The sequence below is a fragment of the Anas platyrhynchos genome, chromosome 8, assembly GCF_047663525.1.
Source record: "Anas platyrhynchos isolate ZD024472 breed Pekin duck chromosome 8, IASCAAS_PekinDuck_T2T, whole genome shotgun sequence".
In the NCBI taxonomy this organism is placed as follows: Eukaryota; Metazoa; Chordata; class Aves; order Anseriformes; family Anatidae; genus Anas; species Anas platyrhynchos.
This window is the reverse complement of record NC_092594.1, coordinates 16399847-16424656: the sequence shown is the minus strand read 5'-3', so window position 1 is coordinate 16424656 and position 24810 is coordinate 16399847. Positions and strand designations below refer to the sequence as shown.

General features: G+C 45.5%; 1 protein-coding gene across 4 annotated transcripts in view; it reads left to right on the top strand.

Moving 5' to 3' along the window:
* Positions 1–24810, top strand: part of MTA1 (metastasis associated 1) — an 81581-nt gene that overhangs the window by 2413 nt on the left and 54358 nt on the right. For all 4 annotated transcript variants that reach the window (XM_038183072.2, XM_038183073.2, XM_038183071.2 and 1 more), the window contains exons 2-4: positions 14347–14414; positions 16833–16926; positions 24538–24664. In XM_038183072.2, coding sequence (XP_038039000.1) covers positions 14347–14414; positions 16833–16926; positions 24538–24664 — 289 coding nt within the window. The remainder of the gene's footprint in view (positions 1–14346; positions 14415–16832; positions 16927–24537; positions 24665–24810) is intronic.

The following is a 24810-nucleotide window of genomic DNA, read 5'->3' as shown; positions in this document are numbered from 1 at the left end:
TTCTGTGTGACAGCTCTGTTCGGCCCGAGGAGTTTGTGTCACTGAATTGTTTCTGCCCCCGGTGCTGGTGGCTCCCGTCAGTGGGAGCTGCGCACACTGAAGTTGTGCGCGGACTCCAGGGCAGGATTAAGCCCTGAATGGGGTTTGTGCGTCGTCATTTCATAGACTTCCCTCTGGAAGAGAAACATTCAGCAGATAATCCGCTGCTATCCTTGTGGTTACCAAATTGTGTGTGCCAGCTCCAGACCGAGCAGCTGCCAAAACCAGCTCGTTTGTCGTAGATCAATAACGCTCCTGGGAGTATATGGTGATCGCTTCGGGGCTGGTCGTGAGACGCTGTGAATCCCTGTTTTCATAAACCAGTGGGTGGGTTGCACTTCTCTGACAGAGACTGGCTTTCAGTGCCATTTTTTAGTGTTGGTGCCCAGCGGCTCCGTTATAGAGGAGCCTGGCAGCCTGCGCTGGGGCACCCGGGTAGTGGAGCTGCAGGATTTGGGGCTGCTGCTTCAGCGGTTATCAGGCTCTGGGTAAGGTGAGTGCTGGCACCTAGAGAAAGCAACTGGTTTTCATGGTCCTGAGGTTCTTTCGGTGCACCTCTGGTGGGGCAGGGGGTCAGCGCTGATGCAAATTGCCCCCTTGTAAGTTAACGCTGATTGTGGGGGGATGTAAAACTTTTATATGCGTGAAGATGCTGGGTTATCAAATTGTGAAATGAAGTACAGGAGCTTACTCACCCCGAAGGAGCTCCTGGAGTTGTGTGCTTCCAGCCTAGCAGAGGTGAAGATGTTCTGAATGAAGGTTTTCCTAACAGCCACGAAATAAACGGCAGCGCGGCGAGAAGGGGGCTCTCCTCGCCTGGAAGGAGTCATGGGGCAGAGCGGCTGTCTGCCCGACCGCAGGACACATGGGAGTGCTGGGTAAACACCAGGTCTAGGAAACTTGGGACCAGCTCAGCAGGAATTTGGGGCCTCTGATGAAAAAACGCATGTGGGAGAGAGATGCTCATTGTTCTAGCTACTGCTGGCCTCCCCTTTCAGGAGAGTGCTGTGTCAGCTGCCTGGAGGAGAGCAGGGTTTCCCTTCCCAAGGCTGCTTCACCTGCACCTTCTCCAGGAGTTCACCCTCAGCACGAGCGTTTCGCTGGTGGCTGTCAGGGACCGAGCCCCGCTGCAGGCTTGTGGCATTCCCTCGACGCAGCGGAGCGACGATTTTCTGCATTTCCATCTTGCAGCGATTGGAGGAACTCGAATCCTTCCACCTTTCCTCCTCCTCCTCCTCGCGCTTTGTGTTTTTCCGGGATTATTTTTAATCTGTATCAGGCACCCGATCTGGCTGCCCGTGGGACTGTGCGAACAGCTGAATGGGCTCAGTGGGAGGGCTGGGAACAAGGGGATGGGGAAAGAAAGGAGAGGAAGGATGGAGGAAGAACCGCTGAAGCCAACACTTTTGCTGAGGCAAATGTTTGATTTGTGCTTTTAGATGAAAAGCTTTTTATGTATTCTTGGTTTAGGAGTTACCCTCTTGCTTGGGAGTGTGCTAGGTTAGAAAGCGATGGCTGCTTTTGAGTTTATGGTGTGTTTAAGGTGTGTTTGAGTGGCATGGTTATGATCCTAGGTCAGTCAGGCACACGTGTGCCACCTGAATCCAACACACGGAGGGTAAGTGATGCTCTGACCCCGCGTGGGCTCTGAGGTTCCCCCATAACTGGCGGCTGGATTAGACCCGACGCTGGTGTGCCTGTCCGTGCTGTGGGCATGCTTCTTGTTTCAGCATAACCATCCCCCAAATTTAAATACCCTGGTATGGAATCCAAACTTCTCGTGGCTCCTGGCATCCGTAGTACTGCCCGAGAGCTGCTGCAGGTGGCTGAGTTTGTCCTCTTGGCATCATAGTGATGTCAGGAATAATTTTCTGTGCTTTTCCTGTTAAAAAAACTTGGGTATGGAGCTAGTAAGGTGCACGTTGTTGAGTCTAGGCCTAAAGCACATAATCCAGATAATTTAAGTATAGGGGCACATGTAAACCCTCTCCTGTCCCTCTGTATTATCAGCATGTGGATATTTGGGGTTTTCAGGAGGGTTTGTGGGAGTGCTGCCCCAGGAGCACAGGCTCGGGTGAGCTGTCTTTTCGCTCAGTTTCTAACTTAGAGCTGACGTTGGGTGTTTGAAGGTAACTTGAGCTGAGAGTGGGCTTAGTGGGGAGAGGTATTAAATAACTACTAAAGGTAATAAAAATGAGTTTGTTCTCGCAGCTTACTAATGGGTTTCTGCAGTTGGTGGTCCTAAAGGATATAGGGCGGCTCCTAACTCATCCCATTTCAGCCGCTGGGTTCCTTCACCTTTTCCTTTAGCTGCATCTAGCTACACCAAAATTCATCTTGTGTTCTGCACTCCTCCTTTCCCTCTCCCCCAAGCGGGACTGCTTTGATGAAAGAAAGATGTTCAGAACCGCGGCGTGATGTGGAGCTGCCAGACAGCCTCGGCGTGCCCAGCTGATGTGTAGGGCTGCTGTGGGTGTGCTCCGTGGGGCCGAGCAGCCACGTGCCCTTGGCGAGCACCTGCTCAGCTCCTGCCCCGCGGGGGAATGTGGCTTCTCCCCTCCCTGTCCCAGCAGGACGGCGTCTGTAGGGGGCTTCTGCTGGGTGTTTTTTGGCAGCTCAGGGTGCTTGGGGCTGGCTGCTCCCCTGGGTTTTGTGGGCAGCCGAGCTGAGCTGCAGCGCTCCTCCCCTGCTGCTTCCTCCGTCCCGTCGGCCGTGTCTGCCTGTTCTGCCTTCCAGCGGTGGTGGATGACAGACACCTGATAAGCGAAGGCGCTTGATAAGTCCCTCCTTTTCTGTAATTCCGTGAGAAAATGGCTCTCCTAGTGAGGTTTGGGTTGTGTGTGAATGGGAACAACCTGCGCCTAGCTGCTGCTTTTCTTGCAGCAACTTCTGATGTTTAAATGTCTGAACTTTAAACAAATAAAACCACCTCATCTCTCCTGGGCAGCACAAGAAGAGGATAAGGTGGTTGTTAATGTTTTTAGTTCGGCTTCTAACCTACTCCCGAGTACTTTGGGGTTGCTTGAAAGTGGATATAACCTGTTGGAGTCTCCTCCATCCAGTTCTGCGCCTCTTCTGACAAGTGATCTGTGAAGTCAGCGTCACTTCTGTGCCAGGATCTTACACTGATCTTATTTCCTTCCAAAATCGTGATTTTTTCACGTTCCCAAGGAGGTTGCTGGCCGAGACTTTTACCAGTCGTGCCCGAGTTTCCAGTGGAGTTCAGGTAACTGGAGTAGTTGGGAAAGGTGCTTTTATAGGGCACTGCAGTTCCAGGTCTTCAGGATGTCACAGCTTGCAGCTGTAGCTCTAATATACAAAGAAACCCTGCTTCAAAGCATGTTTTAAAGTCCCATTTGGTTCCTCCTCTCCTCCTCAAATCGTAAAACCAAATTTGGGCTGTTGGGCTCTGTCGCTAACAAGAACTAATGAGTTCCCCCTGTAATTGTTTAATGTGTAAGAAAGCGTTTCAGTAGGGGAAGACATTGAAGAATTTTTCACGTTAAAAAAAAAAAAGACACAACAAACTTATTTTAAAAGGAACTTTGTGGTTCAGAGGGGGTCGAACTCTTGTGCGGAGATGAATAATTTAATTTATTCCCAGTTGCAGACAGGGAAGGTCCTCATGTTGTCCTGTAGGATATGCAGCGTGGCCGTTTCGGGAGTTTAACGCATTGCAAGATCATCAAAACTGGTGCTGGATTCTCAAGCGTGGCAAAATTTACTCTGGGAATATTTGTGGCAACCTTTTTCTTGCTGTCTTTCGCCAAGTTTGTTTAAATAGACTGTAAAGCCTAAGATGAACTTAAGGGAAAAAGCGCCGTTTTTTGGAAGCTTCAGGAAATGCCATGTGTGCTTTGTGCTGCTCCTGCTCCTCTGACACACTGCTCTTTTGGGGAGGATATTTAATGGATTGAACGCAGTTTGGTGCCTCAAGATGTGCTGAAACCACTGGAATCTCAGTGAAGAATTCATCCTGGAAAGAGAATAGCTGAATTGCTTCTGATTTGCTTCGTTTGCTTCACAAAAGACTTGAGATTTCAGCTTGACCTTCCCAAAAAATGTTGTTATTTACCTATAAACTCCAAAGGCTGGGTGGGACCTAGGCCTGGCTGAGCAGAGGAGGCTCCTCGAGCGCTGCTGCTGATCCATGTCTAGCTTGCTGCCGGCGTGGGAAATCGTCATTTTTTTACAGATCTCCTGTGCCCGCGGGCTGTCAGGGCGAGTAGTACCTCGTGGCAAACCTGAAGACTTCCTCAATTTGTTATCCCCACGCTACCGTAAGGAGAAGCTCCAGTCTCGAAGAATGAGGTTTTCCTCGTGGTCTCGTGCAGGCTTCACCCACTCCTTTTTGGTGCTCCTAACCAACCCCACGTCTGTGCGCTGGCACGAGGGAGGCGGCAGGAGGAGTCGCCTCCAGAAGGACCCGTGCAGGACCTGTGAAGATTTCGGGCTGCATAGCAAGCAGACTGATTTTCTGGCTCTCTGGCTGGATCATCTTTAAGCAGGAGGAGCATTCTCGAGATAATTTCTCTTGTCATTGATGTACGAGGTTAACTGCGATAAGGAGAAGCTAGTTGGCAGCTTTAAAGTGAGTTTGCAAGGGAAAAAAAGGAAAATTGAGGCTTCTCCTGTCTCTTCCACGTGTTACTTGCAAGCTGCTTAGCCTTGATGGTGCCTGTGCTTTCACGGTCCTGGTCCTACGCTGCCAGATGTGATCTGCATCGGCCTCAGCTCGCGGTAAGGGCTCTGATAAACCACGCACGGTGCGCCCCAGCTCACGTGGGGACGTTGTGTGAGAGGAAGAGGACGGCTGACACTTGACCAAGCATGAAGCCAGTGTGTGTGCTGCGAGGGGGCCATTCCCCATTTAGCACGGGGCTTGTTGTTACAGGGCGAAGCTGTCAACATCTGAGCAAAGTCGGGGCAGCCGAGCGAGGCGGTTCCTGTGGCTGCTGCCGCGGGTAGCGGCGTCGATTCGGGCAGCGCCTGCTGGCGGGTGCTCGGCGCTGGGCTCACGCAGCTCAGCGCGGCGTGGCCAAGCACATCGGGGCGCTGCTTTGGTTCAATTCAGCTTTTTCGACCGGGTGAGTTCCTGGCTGGGTTTCCCACGTGCGTGCCTCGCTCCTGCCATCCAAAGCTGCGAGGCTGGCACAACTCGAGGGGGTGGTACGGGAGGGCAGGGGGTGAATCAGCTGCACTGGCACTCCTGTTTAAACGAAGAAACATCTGCAAAGCTATGGCAGCAATTTATACTGGGACCGTGTCTTACATTGTGGAGCCATGATGTTTTTGGTCTGGCACCGATACCCTGCTCCTGCACTTCATAGGCTGTCATGCTGTGACCCAAGCAGTTAATTCATGTTGGCTCACCGAACTCAAGCATTGCTCTTTAAAAAAAAAAACAAAACAGCCCACCCCAAAAAACTTCTGTTTTGTTTTGTTTCACAAGGCTGATAGCAAACTCCGCGTCCAAGTACTTCAGAGGTTCTTGTTTTGCAGCTCTTGGGATACTTGGAGGGAACGTGAAGCTGTTCTCTTCTGATCGTCGGCACTGCCTGAGTGTGTCTCGTGGAAAAGAGTGTTTTTCTTCCCTGCCCTTAGCAAGGAGAGGCGCAGTGGGACAGGCTGTTCTCTTGGCTGCAAGAGCAGCGCAGTGTTACGGTTTGAGGATACTCATCTCCCCTGCCTGCCCTCCAGAAGAACCCCCAAGGAGTTCCTTCCACCTGGTTTCTCCATCTATTAAGTGTTTCTGTGACTCGTCTGTAAATTAAACCATCCTGGTGGTCCCTTACAAACCAGCTTTTGGGCAGGATTTTTGGTTTTAACCCTGGGCTCGTTCCATGGCCAGGTCTGTGGCGTTGCCCCCCAAAGAGCTGCACTGGCCCGGCTGAAATGAGAGGCTCACAACTGCTCCTGGAGAAAGCGGTCATAGAGCTGCATCCTCGGGAAGTGCAGCAGCAGAAGAGGTAACACAGAACAGAGGATTGCTGTTGTGTCCCGAGATGCTGTAAAGCAGGAGAGCAGTGGTGTTTTTCCAGGAATACGCCGTGTGCTGTCGTCCTGCAGGGAGCTGGTGAACCCGAAGGTCGGTGCTGCATGCAGTGTGCCTCGCTTACAGCTGGGGCATGGGGGGGACTGGTTGGGATGGGGTTCCTTGTGCTGCCCTACAGCTGGTTTCTAGGAGCAGAATTGCTCCCTCATCCTTGGGGAAGTACTCTGGAAACTCGATTTTATTCCCAGGTTTCTTGCCCATTCCCTTTTCAAGTCTTGTTTGTACAGTCTCCCTTTCAGCTGGCATCTCCAGTAGTGGTTATTTAGGCATGGCATAGCTCTTATCTTAGGGCCAGGACCCGTGACATACCTCTGCCATCCACCACCTTTTCCTCAGGTACAAGCTCTGTGCCTTGACCAGAGCTAAGATCTCAGGTCTGTAGCTCTCTGCTGCTAGCAGAGTGCCTGCCTCCTTCCTTGGCGGAGACAGTGAACTTTAGGGAATGCACTTGGTCATAATGAATCAAATCAGAAGTTAATCGAGCCCGGGACCTGCCCCGAACAGCCCTGGCAGTAGTGGTGTTGGGAGGTGCCTAAGAAAGCGAGCACTTCTGGTAATTCCCCCAAACGCTGGGGAGCCTCCAGGGATTTGCTTTAAAATCTAGGCTATTAATTGTTTCTGAAATGGGAACCGTTTTGTAGCTTTGTCTGTCTTACCTTCCTCACTCCTAGTTTGCAGTGTCTCCGTTTTTCAGATAGGGACCGGTGATCAGAACTTAATTATCTTTGAGACTTCTGTTCCTCTGCGAAATGTTTGAAAGTGAACAAAGGGTTCAGGAGTTAATAGAGAAGAACTAATGCATGGATAATGGAGTTGCATAAACCTTGTTTCACGAAGAATCATACCAAAAAAAAAAAAAAGGATGAGGTAGCTGGACTGGAATTTTTTCTTCCTCCCCCCCCTCCTTTGACATGACAGAAAACAAAGAGCAGAAAACCTTTGGGAAGCTCCAAATCCCGTAATGTTTCATCCTTAAAACTGGATCAAACAACTGTCAGTTTGTCCAAGCAAGTTGCATGGCATTAAAACAGATACTTTTTGCTCCATAAAGGTAGAGAGTTATTTCTTACCTTGAGGAAGGAGCTTTGTGGCGGATATTTGTTTTTGTTTGGAACCTTACAGGTCCTTTGGAGTGGATTTCAGGTTTAGTTTTCAGTACCTTTTATCGATTCAGAAGAGCTTTCATCGAGAAGAGTTTGTATTTTTTATGGGTGTGTGCATAATCCATAGCCCTGTTACATGGACCTTGCAAGGGGTTGCTCCTACCATAAGGTTACGGTTTGGGGAATTTTGAACCTGGGTTTTTGGAGGCAAGTGGGGAGGATTGATGTGTGTACGTAATCCGTGCTGCTCGATCATTTTACAGCTTGGGAATTCTTCAGGGGAGGAGATCAAAACCTATTCCTGCTTCTCAATACTCAGGGTTTTAATCACCTTCGTCAAGGCAACTCACCTTTAGAGATAAGAGGTTGAGCACGTGGAAGAGAGGTGGGTTAACAGACCGAGGGAAAATCAGCCACCTGTTCCTCACAAGCACGCCGGCTCGGTGTTAAGTATGGACCAAGTGCTGATATTTACACAGCTTATTAGCTCCTGCCCACCTTTGCACAGGTGCGTGGTTCGTGAGGACTTGGCAACAAGTACTTGGGTATTTATGAATTAACCAGTTTCTTCTTTATCCTCACCGGTGGGGGCTGGGATGGCAGCTTGTGCTCTGCTTTATGCTTGAAAATAGAGCAGAAGTTAGCGTGAAAGTGAGAACATGGACTTCTGCCATGTGTTGTGAATACGTGAGGCTCAACTTCCTTTAGTACAAAGCAGTCCTGAGCTGCTCCTGCATGTATATGGATGTAGATGCGTGCTTGGGGTTTGATAGGCAGTAGTAGAGGCTTTAGTTTATTAAATGAAACTGAGCTGTCTTTTCCTTGCACGTATCCTGACTCATCTTACAGCCCCGGCATTCTTTTAAGTCGTGTTTTTCTTGGAAAATGGTTGAAAAGGGGAAGTCGAGCTGAGCACACTGTATATCCTTGTATACATAATGTATGTCTTCAAAGTCATTTTGGGGATGTTTTACAGCATATTATCAGAGCAGATAGAATCTGGAGAGGCTGTGTGCTTGCTCACCACCAGTGCCCGGCACACAGGCGATGTGCTGATGTATTTAATACGGAGTTTGTTGTCTTTTTCACGTGTCCCTATAGGCTTGGGGCCGTACAGGCACCCTTGTTACACCTCCTGCATGCCCTCCAGGAGGGTAAAAGCAGAAACAAAGTTAACATGATGACAAAACAGCGTTGTAAATGAAGATTTTCTCTGTGTGCAACTTCAGTGTGTGATTAACTAGACGTCACTACCTCTTTGGAGGGAGCGTGCTCGTGTAATGCCCTGTGTCGGCCAGCCCTCGGTGTCCCCCACACCTGGGAAGCTCTGGGAGCTAACCCAGGGGTCCTGCTCCAGGAAATCCAAGCAGGCTGCAGTAGGAAAGCAGTGAGGGGAAGGGCAGGGCTGCAGCAGTTCCTCTGGAAGGCTTCGCTCTGCGAAGCTGCGAGTCCATGAGGATAACTTGGCGGTGCGTGGAGCCACCCCAGCCTTGTCCAGCAGAGTTTGTGATGTCTCTAGACCTGGCGGTGACCTAAAAGGTTTGACTGCCTGCCAGAGGCTGCTGCTGTTTAGGATGGGCCTTGCTGGCCGAGGGAGGCCCTGTGTGCTTCCACCTATCCTGGGACCATGCCTGCTGCCTGCTCAGAGGCAGGGTTGTGGCTGTTCTGGATGGGCGCACGATCCCCAAGCCGGGTGTCGCTGCTCATTTCTATCTAGGAACTTTACTGCAGGCTTCAGGCCCGAGGAAGTGGTGCAGTGGTTTGTTAATCTTGATCCGTTGCTGAAAACCAGGCTTTCTTCCTCAGCAGCAAGGGAGGCTTGCCGCTTCGGTAGTTTTTCCCAGTTTTGTTCTGCCTGAGCCTTTTTATCGAGACCGGGCAGCTCGTCTCAGGAGCACGCCGTGTGAGCACTGGGCTCTTCCAGCGAGCACGGCGCCTTGTGAGACGAGTGTCTCAGTTAAAGATTTCACACAAGGGTGATTTATTTCAATCCCTGTCCTCGTAAGCCTTTTGACTTGGTCATTTTGGTCAGAAGAGCACAGCTAGCTTGATTTAACCAGGCTGCCTCTCCCGGCTCGACTCTATGAGGCTTTGCTGTCTGGCTGCGGGGATTTCAGCAGGAGGTGGTGCTCACTTCTGCCAAGTCCCTTGCTAAATGTCGGCTGGTACTGCAGAGGTCGTGTGCTCTTTTGCTCTGCTTCCACCCCGTTTGGAGCAGGGCTGTGGTGGTGGCAGCGCTCAAGGAGCTTTTTGGGGCAAACACGCACATCCCATGCCTGCGGTGCTGCTGTCTGGAAAGCGTGCTTGGACTTGTGCTGACAGAGTATCCGTGATTCCTTTTGTCGAGCTGTGAGAGAAATTAATTGTAAATATCTGCTTGCTCTGTGCTGCTAGGTGTATTGGCTCGCCTCATCCTTTTAGCAACAGAAACAGCTGTTGCAGTTTTGCATCTCCTGTAATGAAAACACTGCTGGTAAGGCTTTCTCTTTTGAAACTACCTCTTGAAACCAAACATCTCGTGGGGTGTTACCTTCTGAGTGGTGCTGGTTTTCAGCAGCTAGAAGGCAGTGGGACCTGAGGTCTCCTGGGTGAGATTGCTGGGCTCGTAGGCTGCGAGCAGCTTGGCCTCTCCAGCTTGCCTCCTTTTTCACAGAAGCATAGACCACGATAGATTTTGTATCACCCAAACTGTAAGGTGATTGACAGCTCCAGGAGCGAGCTGCTGAATAATTTGAAAACTGAAGCTTACGTAAAGAAACTAACCCCAAATCGATGCGGAAATCCAGACTGTGAGGAGGCATGCGTTTCCCGTAAGTTCGGTCGTAAAGTAACCAGGTCGTCAGAGCTTCATCCATTCTCTTGGTGCTCATCTTCAATTCAGGGCAGCAGCTTTGTGCATTGGGCAGGGGAGATGTTTGCAACCCTGGAGTTGCTAATTTATAACGTGCCTAGAAATTCGCATCGTACCGAGCAGCACTAGTGAGTGTGGGAAGAGGAAGGCTTCAGCCTCCCTTGCTTCCTGAGGACTGCAGGCAACGCAGGGCACACAGCGAGGGGAATTTCGGGAGGCAAGGTGAGGAATGCGCAGCCAGGTCCTCAGAAAGCACATGTAGCCTCAAAGGCAAATGCAAGTTGGGAAGGATAAAAATACTTTGGGGCATTTTTGCAACTTGATCACCTAAAACCCTGTAAGGTTATTAAGTAGCTCAGACATAGCTTAATCTTAGAAATATATGACCTCTAGACAGTGCGTGTTCTTTCCTTTTACAGTACCCCCTTCTGGTTTTCTTTTCTGCCAACCAACGTAGACTTAATCAACAGCTGACACGAAGAGGGCAGAGGGGGAAGCAATTTTGCAGTGATGTCTTAAAAGCATGTGTGAGCAAAAAGAAAGCGTTGTATTTATTGCTAATTGAGAACAATTATTTTACTGCCTTTGTGGAATATTTCCATCTTCTCTGGTCTGTAGGTCATCATCCTAGTTCGGCAGTTCAGTATCTGTATAATAACATTGCTTTTTAGTAAGTTGTGTATTATCTCATCTTCGGGGAAAAAAAGCAGGGGGATGGAAAGGCTTTTGGGGTTGTTTCAGGGACGCAGCTACTTCTGTAACAGTGTAAGCAAAAGGAAGAAATAAGCTTGGAGTTTGTGGCAGGAGTGCGATGGTCCTTGCTGTCCTGGGATATTGCCAGGCTCCTCAGTCATTGCTTCAGCCTGGTCGTAGAGAGTGGCACGATACGCAAGAGCGATGCTGCTAATTACAGTCGTGATGTGGATGCATGGCTGATTAATTCAGGGATTATGAGTTTAAGCTGCGAGCTGCTGTGCAGGTGTGGGATTGAGCCACTGCCTTTGTCTGGGTGGTTGGCTGCTGAGGGGTGGGCTTGGTGCGAAGTGCTTGTGGCAGTTGCTGCTTCCAAGGAGGCATGCTGTGCTTGTGGGATGCGGAGCAGATAAGCTCGTCTTTTCTTCCATCATGTAGGTAGGAAGGCCGATAAATTGGCAAGGATAGCCAGCCTGTTGTGTTTGAAAGGTCTGACTTGTTGTTTTGCTCTTTTTCAGGCTCTACTCTTCTGTCCCTAGACTTTTTTTTTTTTTTTTTTTTTTAAGTGTACTCTTTCCTTCCTGTTCTGTGGTAGGACTTGAGATGCATGCATCTTCCTGTTATTTAGAGGTTTGTTAATTTGGTCTCTTTCCCCATCCTCTCTTTCAGCCCACGGCACAGACAGGCAGTTGTGCACGTACAGGATGCCTCCCATCGACAACTGCTTTGCTGGGAGCCTGTGGTGGGTTTCTGCTCGCCACTGTGTCTCTGTGCACCTACAGACATAGCTGCTGTCTTGGAAGCAAACTGGGAATGTTCTTAATCATATTGGGTGTGCAATATGAGAAGGATGCATTTACGTGGCATGGGAAGAGGCTGGAGAGGAAGGGGAAATGTTGCTCAGGGGGAAAGGAGGAGTTCTGGAGAATAGGGGCTGATGGAGCGTGGTGCTGTGCCTCCTTTAAATCCCAGTGTGTAGGAAGCCAGCCTTGGCTGGGTTTTGCTGCTCGTGGAAGAGGTTAAGAGGAGTGCTCTCACCTGCTAAAGCATTATCGTTTTGGAGAGTGGTTTGTTGAACTCGCAATTTCCTTGCTGCATGTGTGGCACACCGAGCAACTGGAGCATTTCTCTGCGCAAGATAGCGTTTTAATTTTAGATGAAAGTATTTAAAGTCTGTATGAAAAAAATGCAAATCGCTCCTCTCTGTTCTGCTCACATATTCTGTTTCATGTGCCTTGCAGTGGGCTCTGCGCTACATGCAGAGAGGCAGGGACCCTTCTCCAGGTAAACTCGAGGGATGGGAAGCGGGTCCCCATGAGGTGCTTAACACAGCTGTGCAGTTAGCCTCAGACGTGGCTGGGAAGTACTGGGCCGTGCATTTTGTGATGAAGTCATCAAGCAGTGGCCTAAGCACACCCCTTTACACTCTGTCATGTGTCTGCTCTTGAGGAATGCCTGTGGGACATCTTCATCGCTGCCTTTCTGCCAGCAGTGTGCTGCTTTGTGTAAGGCTGTGTGCCCTTGCTGATGGGGCACAGGTCTGGGGACGCTCCTAGCGCTTGGCAAAACAACAGATTTTTTGGATTTGACTACTCAAAACTGTTGGACATCAACCTGAAATAGCCATTTATAAGGCATTGGTCTGTGATAAACTTTATTTTAAATTCCCACGCCAGATTTTAACACTCAGTAAACTGTGGTTAACTGAAAAATTGCACGGATGTTCACCTGAGGTAGAAAGCGTACTGGTGTGGACATGCACATGTTGCACACTCAGAAGAGCTGTTAGAGAAGTGATAGGAACTACAGGGGTTTGTGATGGTCACTTTAAACCCCTGGAAGTAAAGGCAAGGTTGTGTTTCCAATCGGGGGCTGCCATTGCCATTCCTTCAGGCGCCGTTTGTTCAGTCAGGGTGCTAACAAATGCTATGAGTTTGTGTTTGGTCTCAGCAGAAGTACCTGAAGTAAGGTTTTGGGGGTGGCCAGGGGGCAGTATGAGGGAACTTGGCCTTCTTCAGGGGGTGGGCAGGGGGTCCTCAAGCAGCCCCGGAGCTTGGAGCCGCCTCAGGGCAGATGAAGGCCCCATGCCCTTCACTGCCATGCCCTTCTAGGGGAAGCTTTCTGCTTGGGAGAAAACTTTTTTTCCCCTCTGATCCCTAATGTGTAAATTTCTTGCTGTCTGTCACTTATTTCAGTCAGCAGTTTGCTGGAGCTGCCACATACCCATCGGGTTGAGGCTTCTGGTGGTGTGCAGCCCCTTGGCAGGCAGTGGGCAGCAAACCCCCATCTCCTGGCTGTTGTAGGGTGCTGAGAGCATTATTTTTCCACAAACCACGGCCTGCCTGAACTCTTTAGCCTCCTTTCTGGTGCAAAGCCTGAAGGGAAGCTGCCTTTGAGATGAACCAGCTCTGTGGTGGAGCTGGGGAGGAGCTGGAGGAGCTTCTGTAGGCTGACTCTTCCCCAGCCCAGAGGAAGAGTTAACAGCATCCATCTCTGCCCTTTTAGGAGGCATTTTGGGAAGACTGAAGCTAACAGCTTAAGTAGTTGTCTCTATTTAGGCAGGGCTAGCACCGCTAAACACCCATTTAGCAGTGGAGGGTCATGCTAATGTGCTCGTTTCAGCGGATTACCTGAGCGGAGCCCCGAAGGCAATGGATGTTTTGCTCCAAATACAAATAAACTGGGACATCTGAAGGGAAATCGTCTTAAATTGGCTAGAATATCTTTGGAGGGATCATTCTCAGAGCTGAGCGCATGAGAAAACCGCGGCAGGTCAAGACTGCCCCCAGGGCCAGCACCCAAGGGTGGCTGCATTCAGCCCTCTCCTCGCCTCGCTGAAGGTTTGCTTCTGGAGTCCTGGCTGACAAAGGCCAGGTCTGCTCAAGGCTCTCTGTTTCTGTTTTTTTTGTGAGAAGAAGTGTTAAAGCTTGGAGTTTAGCAATGCTGACCTATTCATACGGCATTCCTTGGTGCCTCTCTGAGGGTTTTGTGACAGCACCACCTTAGCAAAGAGCTGCCTTCTTGCCCTCTGGTTGAAGATGTTTATCCTGCTTGAATATGAGCATTTCTGACCTATTTGGCTTACAATATAGAGTTCTGTCGAGGTTATTCCGGGATAATGTGGGTGTAAAAGAGCAGGAAGTAGAAGAAAAGATAAGAGAGAAAGAACGGAGCAATTTGTAGAGTAAGTAACTGGGCTGTGTGATGAAGCTGAGCTGGGGGGCAGAGGAAGGATAGCGTGTTGCGGCTGCATTTTTGGATGAAAGAAAAGGAAGCAAGTAAAGAAAACACTGCGATCAAAATGAAATAACCTGATCAGGGGAGACAGACCATCATATGCTTTGCTTTCCCACTGTACAGGCAGATAATAGAGCTCTGTGTTTTGGAAAGAGAGTTAATGGTCTTCAGATTGCACCCATGTTTGTTTCTTACACTGGTATGGATTTTGTATTTCCTCGCCTGAAGTCCGGGACAGTGGGAACATTTTGAAGTGCTGCTTGTGGCAAGAAATTAATTTGGTATGGTGTCTTTAGCAGGTATACACGTGGGCTTTTTATTTGATTTTTAGCAGCTCGTATTTTAAAGAATCTTTTTTCTTTTGTCAGATTACGTCTACTTTGAAAACTCTTCAAGTAACCCATATTTGATACGAAGAATAGAAGAACTCAATAAGGTAAACAATTTTTGCCATCAAGTCTTTGAAGCTGATTTAATTTATGATCTGTTTGATTTGATTAAAATCAAAACAAATCTTTAGCAGTTCTCTGGTAATTAGTAGCTTAAAATACTTTTGTTGTGATAATTTTCTGAAACACTCTGAGGCCTGCTGGATTGTTCTCCTTTGGCATGAAAGGGCAGAGCATCAACTGGAGGTCATTCTCAAGGTGATTATGCCCACCTATGGGGCAGGAGGTTTTTCCTGGTCTTCCATTCTGTGCCCAGATCATGCGATAGGAAGACAAAATCACAGCTTCCCAGGAGGATGGAGAGCTTTGTAGTTTGTTTTTTCTTGGGGGAGTGTCATTCAACAGGAAGAGTTGGAGCTATTATGTGCTTCCTCAGACTTTGTCTTCTTTAGTTGTCCTTTGGGTCAGTGTATTATTTCGTTTGCCAGATTTCCCCTTCTTTAGATTTAAAAAGCAGGCATGATGGGTTGCACGTGGGAAGCCAGCTGAAGTCTTCAATGCTGAAATTTTACCTGGCTGAGGAGGGAAGCCTGATCTGAAGCCACTAGCTGTGTCCTAAACACACCGTTTCGAGGTTTAATGCCAGCGTGTGCTTTACAGCCTATACAGAAGGAGTGTAATGTTGCTGTTTTGGTGTTGAATTTAAATTAACTGCCTAAAAATAGGGTGTTTTCTTCAGCCAACAGGGATGGAAAAACATGCCTTGCTGAAACAGTTATTTGGAGGAGAAAATGTATCAACGTGACAAAGAACCTGAAGTTTAGGGCATCCTTGTAACCCATTCTTTTTAGTGTAGATCTTTTTACAGAACACTTTGTGTCTCTTCCATTAAGGAAATAATAGGAACTTCCTTAACATGTTCCCAGTGGATCCATTGGGATGTTATGTTGGTGGCTGTATTCCATCAGTTACAGGGTGCTGAAGTGTGTGTGGGGGTTTCTTGTGGGGTCGGTCCTGTCCCCACCTTTATTCCATTTCCCCTCTTTAAAAATAATGGTACTTTCAGCCTGGACCTCTCATTTAGAGCAACTCTTGCTTAAATTGTAATTTCTCTGACCTGTTCTTCGAAATGGGTCTTTCAGGTTGAAATGAATCATATCTTAACCTGCATTTGTTTTCACTGACTGTAAATGAAGGCCAGACAATTAACCGAAGTGCATAATTCGACATTGTTAAAACACAGACAGCTGCAAGATGACTCCTGCTTTTGTGTTGTATTTCCTCAAAATGTAAAAGTTCTTGATTACTTAACAGAACAGGATAGAAATTCCACAGGTTCTGTACAAAAACTGGTAGGCTGCAAGTGAAAATATTTTTGCGTGTATGTATTCTCTGATTTTTTTTGTGTTTGTGTTAGGAAAACTGTTGTAAGAGATAAAACTTTTCCTCCCTTTACAACTTAGCAACAAGCGTGTATATCAGTTTTGTTTTGTTTGTTTGTTTCTTTCCCTGTGGACAGATTGCTGGTCCACTACCTTTTTTGGAGACTTCCTGGAGGGGAATTCGTGTCTCAATCTTCTAGTTTCTTAAACTGTGTGCCATCATTCTGGTTTTCAAGGACTCTTCAATAGTAGGAGACAACTCTTTTAAGTTACATTTTCATTATTTATTGACTTATTTTGGAAACAATAGGTTGGCTGGGTCAGTTTCAAACCAGTAGGTGTACTTCCTTTAGAGTATGTATAAAGCCAGCTTCATAATTAAGCAGCTATCATCTTACAAGAAATTCATCACCAATCTCATTTTAAGAGTTTTAAGGAAAAAAATAAATCGCAAACCATTCAAAAATTCTGACCTCTTTGTATGTTGCCACTGGTGTAGAGTTTATTGCCTGGTGCAGCTTCCTTTGTTCTCCTTTTGGAATGATTCTTGTGTTGGTCATTGTTTACCTGCCAGTGCTGTCAGAGAAAGGAAGCATTATGGAACTTCTTTTGTGAGAGCAATAATGACTGTGTTCTTTCTTGCTTTTCTGCTGTCCTACTGAGTTTGGAGAACAGCCTAAACCTGAGTTCTGTTATATTTCACAGTTACTTTTATTAGGATTGTAAAGATGCTTGTGCATTCTGCTAAATGCAGGCATCACCTGGAAAGTAGCAAAGTGGCTTGTTGGTATGCTGTACCTGCAGGTAAGTGATTTTTCTCACCCCTTGAAAAATCTGTAACTGCTTAAAATGGTGAGCCTGAAGAAACAATTGGGAGTGAAGGGCCAAACCTGATCCTGTTCTCTAGAATGGATCCCACTAGAGGTAGTGTTTTAGGTAAAGTCTGGGCAGCTGGAGTATGCTAGAAGGTGATGTTAGGCAGCCTGTGTGGCAAAATTCCTGATTATTTATGAAGTTTTCTAATTAAGTATGTACAGTTCAAGTTTTGGTTTCTAATCGTTTGTTATTTTTTTCCATTTTTAGACTGCCAATGGGAATGTGGAAGCAAAGGTGGTGTGCTTCTACAGAAGAAGAGACATATCAAGTACACTTATTGTATTGGCAGATAAACATGCAAGTAAGCTTCTTTGTGTTCATATAATTTCTATGCAAAATTTCCGAACTAGGGTAGAACTTTGTTGCACTTACAAGTATTGGTGATGTTATTTTAAAACATCCTTTCCCTGTATTCATCCTCAGCAAATTGCATTACCAGTTTGGCTGACTTCTCTTTCCCTACCCCACTTCCTTAAAATCTCAATTAGTTACGGTTTGGTTATTATGGTGAGGGGAACAGAAGTTTGAGGGTGGATAAAGTCTGTTGGGGCTTAATAAAGGCATCTTACTTGCTTCCTGAAAGTGAGTTTTCTACTGGACGGGGTGAGGGAAAACACTCTTTCTTGTATTACTTGCCCATGAATTGTTTGGTTAGTAGAACAAAAAAATGTAAACTTTGCTTAAGAGTAAGTCAAATAGTCTGATCGTAGGAAATCAACTTGAAACATGGCCAACTTGAAGCTTGGCTAACAGGAATTGTCTTTACATTTCAATATTAGTAATATTTTTCTTAGTGACATGCTGAGTAAATGCATTTTAAAGCACTGAATTTTAGGACAGTCTATTTCTATTTTGAGTAGCTCAGCTTCTTTTGTTAGGAAGAGAAATAATGTCTAGGCCTGAGAACAGAAAACCATTTTTTTGAATACTCTAGTTAAATTATGATTTTAAAAAGCAAAGAAACAAAACAACAAAAGAAAACTGAACTCTTACGCAATTTGCAGGGTTGTTCATATTGCCTTAGTTTGGCCTCCTTTGCATGTATGCCTTGATTTTATTATTTTACAGAATACTGTGTTAGCTTATGTTGGCACGGACTCTGTCAAGGAAGTGAGACAGCTGAGCAGAGATGGAAGCTTATTTCTAAACAAAAACTTAGTGACACAACTCTCCAACTATAAAAACAATTTAAAAATACTAAAAAAGTGCACACAAAAACAAGAGTTGTTTGCCTATATAGATCTGTAAGGTAAGTCAGTGCAAGAACAACCAGATACTTTAAAAAACAACAACAACGTACACGAAATAACTGAGAAGCTGACGTAAAGCTATGCATCCTGAACTTAGGAAGGGGTGAGCATGGTGCACTAACCAACTCTCAAAATGAGTGTCCATCTCTGGGGGAGAAATAGTGTGATATACCCATGCCCACAGTGATGTTGGGCACTTGATTTAGGGTCCTTCCAGCATGTTCGACTCCATTCTGGTTGCCAGTGAGGGTTAGATTTAGATTTGTTCTAATTTCCTCTGCCAGTTCAGCATTCTTCTCATCCCATCCTTGCGAGGTGATGGATGCAGTTTAATAAAACTGGTACCAAAATGGGCATGTTAAAAGTGGGGGGAAGTAAGCGGGTGGAATTACTGAACTCATTTTAATTGTAAATAATCAAGTATGTGAGATGTAACTGTTTAGCTTGCTAAATTTTAGCAACCTAAAAACAAATATGGGCACCCTTTTTAATCCTTATAATTCAAGGATGTCCTGTAGGCACACAGATAAGTGAAAAAGAAACAATCAGATCTGGGCATGTCAAAATTAGGATTTGGCTGCCAAGTACTATTGTCTTGTAATGTGCTTTGTAGTCTATGTACAAATAGTCTGATGTTTATGTAGTACAGATCTCCAGGGTTGTGTGGCATTGATCAAATCAGGTTTTGGTTTTTAACAATTAATACAGCATTTTGAGGCGTTATTGCCACTGTGGTACTGTGAAAAATGCAGTAAAACTAGCCCCTAAATTTAAATACTTTCTGTTGTATATTAAATGCCAAATAAATGCGTTAGTATGACTACGTTGGAAGAAGTCATGGGGCATTGAGATGAGATTTGGCTGTGTCGCAGAACTGTGGTAGCAGGCAAAGCTTTTTTGATCTCCTCGGTGCAGCAGCACTCATTTTATCCAAGAATACTGAGGCTTAATAGGAGCGCCGCCATAAACAACATGACTATTGATTCCTTCATCTGTGTCTCACTTCACTAGATTTAGTAAAGCAAGCAGGTAGGAAAGATTCAAAGGAAGGCACGTCTGAGGCGGAAACTGAAAAGCCTTCCTTGCAAGTCAGCTATATGTTCTTTCAGCCTGCAAAGGCTGATTTTTTTTTCCTTTTTTTTTTTTTTGTAATAGGAAATGAAGATTTTCTTTTTAATGTAAACAAATAATTCATTGTTCGTTTTCATATCTGCTTGAAAGACAGAAAATTTCTTCTGTGGAGCAGTCGTAGTAATAGGCTCACCAGAGACAACTAAGGCTTAGTGTAAATTTCCTTAGTAGCTAGATTTTTTCTTAGTATGTTTCCTTTTGGTGCAGAATAAAATTGCTACTGAATTACTTCCATTTACTTAGATAGATGTTCTGTTGTGTGACTTCTCTTCCTCATGAGGAGGGAGAAGAGAGTAAAATTAAGCTTTTGGACAGCACTTAGTTCTTTATTCTGAAAAAAATAAAAATTACATCCTGCATGATATAATGAAATTAAATTTTGTGGATGTTAACATTCCAGTACAGCTACTCAACACTGCCACTGACTTTGAGTTCATTTCCATAAAGTCTCCTGTTGCCTCATTTTGATGCATTTGCAGTAGATGTACGTATCTGCATCGCTGATCTTTTAACTGCCTTTGTTCAGCTGATTAATGGAGCTTTCTGACTGCAGACATTTCTGGATTCACACAGTCTTATATTTAAGATGCCTTTATTTTAGACCTACTGTTGAGATCAGTGCAGTGAGAGAACTGAATAATGGGAAGATATGGCAAGAGCATGAATGGAAAAATATGGGTGTATTTTGTAATGTTTTTTCTCTCAATAAAAGAAGGGAAGAGATGTGATTGTGAAATGAATCCTGCAAAGTCCGATTTGCTTTATTTAATAGGAAAGAAAAGAAAAAAGAGGCTCTTATGCTCTAACTGAATAATCCATCAGATACTTGAAAATCTGGGTTATGCTGTATTTTCTCATAATTCTTTATAAAGAAGAGAAATGAGCAGGAAGCAGCTTGTTCTGTAGTTGGTGGCTGTAAATTAGTACCTTGATGTACGCAACCTGATTCCTGGATTTGATCTGTGATCTTACTATTTTTATCACATGATATAAAACTTGTCTAGGCTGTCCTATAAATCTTTCAACCTTATAATGGCTTCCATAGATTGCCAGCACTTTTTATTCATAAGCCTCTTTAATCACCTCGCAAATTATTCCAGGACATTTCTCCACCTGATTCTGAAATGAACCCGCTTCACCGGTAGGAGACTATTTCATGTTCCTTGCCCAAAGACTTTGTAGTGGTTGAAGGCAGAATATTGTATGCAAACGGAATTGCAGGCAGAACCTGATGGAAGCCAAGCACACTGCCTTTTATCGCTTACTCCTCAAGCTACTATTTGGATGCTGTGGCTATATATATGCTCTCCCCGCAGTTTCTTATATAATTAAGCAAATATTTCCAACAGCAGGAGCACAACCTCCTGTCCTCCCTTCCACCCACCTGCCCCAGCTGGCTCCAGTTGCGCGGGGTCTGTCGTGCAGGGCTTCATTCAGAATGTTTGTCCTGGCTGTAAAACCACGTCGGTAGTAGTTGGGGCGAGCTGGATGGCACGGGGAGCTGTTGGCAGCTCTGTGGTTAGCTTTCAGCAGCTGATGTGTGGGTGCCAGGCGGGCATGGCAGCCTGGTCTTCCAGGTGCTGAAGCTTCTAAAAATAAAGGTCTTGCAGCAGCGAAGTGTCAGTACTCAATCAGCCCGGGAGTTGCGTGAGAGCAGTGTGCCTGAACAAGGGTCCACTGAGGTTTTTTAGATGACACCAGCCAGCACAAATGCAGTTTGATGGCAGCTTCCCAGATAAGTTCCTGGCCATTTGACACCCTCCATCCCCATTTTCTCCCTAATACTTACATGTGATTCTAGAATGATGGGTTTATTAATCTACTAATGGACATTTTTGGCCCTGCTGAGAGGAGGAAACTGTGATTTCCTGTTCTGGTGGTGGCGTGGCAAGGAAGGATGTGCTTAATGTCAAAAATAGCATCCATTTGCTCTGTGTCCTACCTGCAACGTTGACCATGGCTGCAACAGATGATCCTGAGAAGCCTTGGAAGGGATCGTGATAAGATGTTGCCTTGATGCTGTGGCCAGCTCCTGAACTGTCAAGGTATAAGGATTTCTACTTGTCTAAAAACTGTCTCGTTTTTTATAGCTATGAGTCAATATTAAATTTTTGGTAGGTAGGGAAAAAATGAGTGAGGCTAGGAGGTCTAATATAGACCATTAGAAATTGGACCTGGGAAAAGGAATCTGTTGTTATATTGGTCTTATATTGGTCACCTCTTCAAACACAACACTTGTAGAACATCCTGCCTTCCTACTGAAGGAGCTTTAACAGGTCAGTGCCACTGACTCAAGTTGTGTTCCCCAATATTTTGATCCTTTTTGTTTTTCCTTTAAATTTCAGTGGTAGTGATGCCATGCTACCTAATTCTTTTGTTACTGCAGACGTACCTGTCTCCCAAACTAAACATTATAGTGAGCTCTCTAAAGCTGATTTCTGGATTGTTTGCCTTTGTGCTTTTCTGAATTCTGCCATGTAGCAACTCGTACAACAGTCTGCAAGCAGAGCAGGGGCTGTTCCTTTACCTCTGATGTTATAGAGAGCCCAGTCTGATCTATATCAAATTGCTATTCTTTCTAGTGTCTAGCAAATATTGATGTTTAATTTTGCATCTCATACACCCAATCATTTTAAATTACACTTTCTGCCTCTTGGGTTTCTCCTGCCAACTCAAAGTTTACTCTTTCTAATTATTTTTCCCCATATACGTTAGCTTTCACATGAGTCTTGCTGTTTGTGTCCAATCTGCCCGTCTCTTGTTTCCAATATAAGTTGTCTTCAAGCTTTTCTTAATGTGCTATTAATGATTCTGTCATCAAATATCAAATAATACTTAATCTAATGCACTCCTTGCAGCATTCCACTGGCTACTTCTGCATAGCTGACATATTACTGTTTGTACTAAGACTACATGTTTAGTTTTAAATCTGCGTGAGCACATCTATCAAGCAGAGAGATTAATTTTGAAGTAAGCCTTTATGAGAGCCCTGAAGTCCCAGGATACTGCACCTACTGTGCTTTCTCATCACTTACTCTACAGTGCTGCCATAAACGTGGGCAAGTCTTTCTGAAAAGAGTTTATCTTTATGGTTATTATTATTTATTTTTAAAACTATGGACCTTATTTCTCAAGGGCCGCCGTTCTCAAGGATACAGCCTGCTTTGCTGAGAGCTGGAGCTAGAGGAGGCTGAGATGCAGATGTGTCAGACGGGCTTGTCCTGGAACCAGGGGCTGCATCAGCCTCCGTGGTGGTTTACAGCCTGCCTTAAACCTTTGCTGTAAGCGAGGCGGTATTAGCTACAGTTTTTGTCAAAGCCACTTTTGCACGACTTCAGCAAGGCAGAGATTCCTGTGCTGAATCTAGGTTGTTCCTTTCCATCTTCCCTGTTTTCCTTCCATCTCCCTTTGGTTCAGAACGCGTTTGTCAAAATGCATTGTGCCTTTTTATTTTGAAAGACTATGCAGAGCAGAACTGCCATAAGAAGAAAACTGTGCTTCCCACCTTCCTTGTTTTATTACAAAAGCTAGGCATATAAATAAAGCAGCAGCTGAAAGACAAGCCTAGCTGAAGGGATGCAGTTCCTGAGATTAACTTGGTTTTGCTGGGTGGCTTCATTTTGTTTATAGATAAGGCTGGCACAGTTGTCTTTTTTTTTTTTTAATGTAATTTTTAAAAGCTCTAGGCTATTAAATATACCGAAGGTATTAAGTATTTTAGGTTGCTCCTTACAGTGTTTTTTTTTCCCTACATTACACAGTGCACTGCTCTCTTTCTCCAAAAACTCTCGTAAGTGCAGGCATGAATGCCTTTTCATTTTAGTATCCATCGCGTTTTAAGCAAGCTAGCTTGTAACTTGCTGACTTGTTTGTGGATTACTGCCGGTATATTTATAGTGGAGGTCAGCAGCCACAATATTAATTTTCAACTAAAACAGAATCCACTTCAGTAAATAAATTGCAGAACCATGAAACTGTGGCACAAATGTAAATTCTGTGTTCCAGTTCTTAGGAAAATATTAAATTGTAAGTGCTGCTGTATGCTTAAGAGCTCATGTGGCATAATAGATATTGTATGTTGAAGCCTGCTTTAATTTTGTTGCTGGTTTTTTCCTTGCTGGAGCAGCTTACCTGGAGGGCGTATAAACCACAAGTCTTTTTTTCTGGAACAGTAAAACTGAGTGCTAAATTGTGGGGAACCTGAAGGGTACATCTTTTTTTTTATTATTATTTTTTTTGTCACCCTCCCTTTGGCATAATGGTGGCCTATTTAAAAGTAAATGCAATTTTAATGTTTTACAAAAAAGGGAGTTCTCTCCCTTCTGTTTGCTTTCTTTTTGGGATAGCTGTGAGGATTATAGTTAACTAATCTTTAGGGTACATTAATCACAAGTATGCCTGTCTGTGTTTTTGACTAGAAATGTTTCTTGGCAACAAGTGTTGAATTAAGCTGCAGGCAGAAGTCTGCTCTTTGAGAGTACAGCTGCAGTAAAATGGGAGTTTTACTATTCATGTATGAGACTTCACAGCTCATTCTACTAGAGTCTGGGAAACTGTACTGTGGTTTTGGAAAATACAGTAACTGCCTGAATTTCACAGGGAAGGAGAGAGTGATATTTTCTTCTGCAGTCCTCCATCATGGAGAAGCTTTGCCGTTTTCTTGGAGTCTTTTACCTGCTACAGTTTTATGTGATTGATTGGGTGCTTGCTAACGAACACAAACCACTAATAATGTATTTCCTACAAGAAAGATGCCTGGAGATGTTTCAGGATCAATTGTGTATCGGTCTGGGTGTGATTTCACGTATTTACTTTGGCATTCGTTTCAAACGGGTGGGATGGAGGTAGCGAAGCTCCAAGCCCCGGGTCGTGGATTCTGGCTGCAGGCTGAAGTGCGTGGTGAGCTGGGGTAGGGCTGGCTGCAAGACTGGCCTTGGGCACTTGGGTAGGTTCCAGTTCATCTTGTGACTCTGATCTATCTGTGGTTGGGGTGAAAAGAGTAAAATAGTTGAAATGACTGACCTCGCCTTCTCCGTGGGCATTTCCCTCAGAAGCTGTTGAAGATGGGCTGGGACAGGCTGTGACTGATAACCTGAAAAAGGAGTAGGGCATATGATAGCTGACACCTGGCAAAGAGGAAGGACTTTGCTTTTAGTGCCTCATTCATCATGCATCAGCTTCTTCCCGATGAAGTCAGCGGTGCAGGGATGATGCCAAGAAGAGCTCTCCCTTGGGCTTGGCTTGTCCATTGGTGGCAGGTTTCTGTGTGACCAGGGCAAGCGTGGACATGGAGTGCTTTCATTCCAGTGATGATAAATACAGTTCACCACAGGCATAACTTAAAGGATCTGCGCTAATTGTCTCATTATTTATTTGGCTGGAACTTGAGGATTCAGACATAGTTAGATTTCATCTGTGTGCTATGTCCATTTATTATTTAGCGATGGTTTTGGAGCTGCGTCTTCTGATTGACCCTGAATGAATACTTGCACCGTGCTCTTGATGATCGATTTTTGTCTCTTTATAACTAGGAGAAATGGAAGAAGAGATGGAAAATCCAGAAATGGTTGATTTGCCAGAGAAACAGAAGCATCAGCTAAGACATCGTGAGTTGTTTCTCTCACGACAGTTGGAATCTCTGCCAGCCACGCACATTAGGTAATGGCCATCTTCTTCCAGTGCTTTTTATTCAAAAACAACAAATGGCATTAATATTATCCAAGTATTCTTCAATGTAATATTGAATTTTGTGTACAACTTCAGTAGTACCATCTTGTGATTCACACGAGTGTTTAAGATGCATG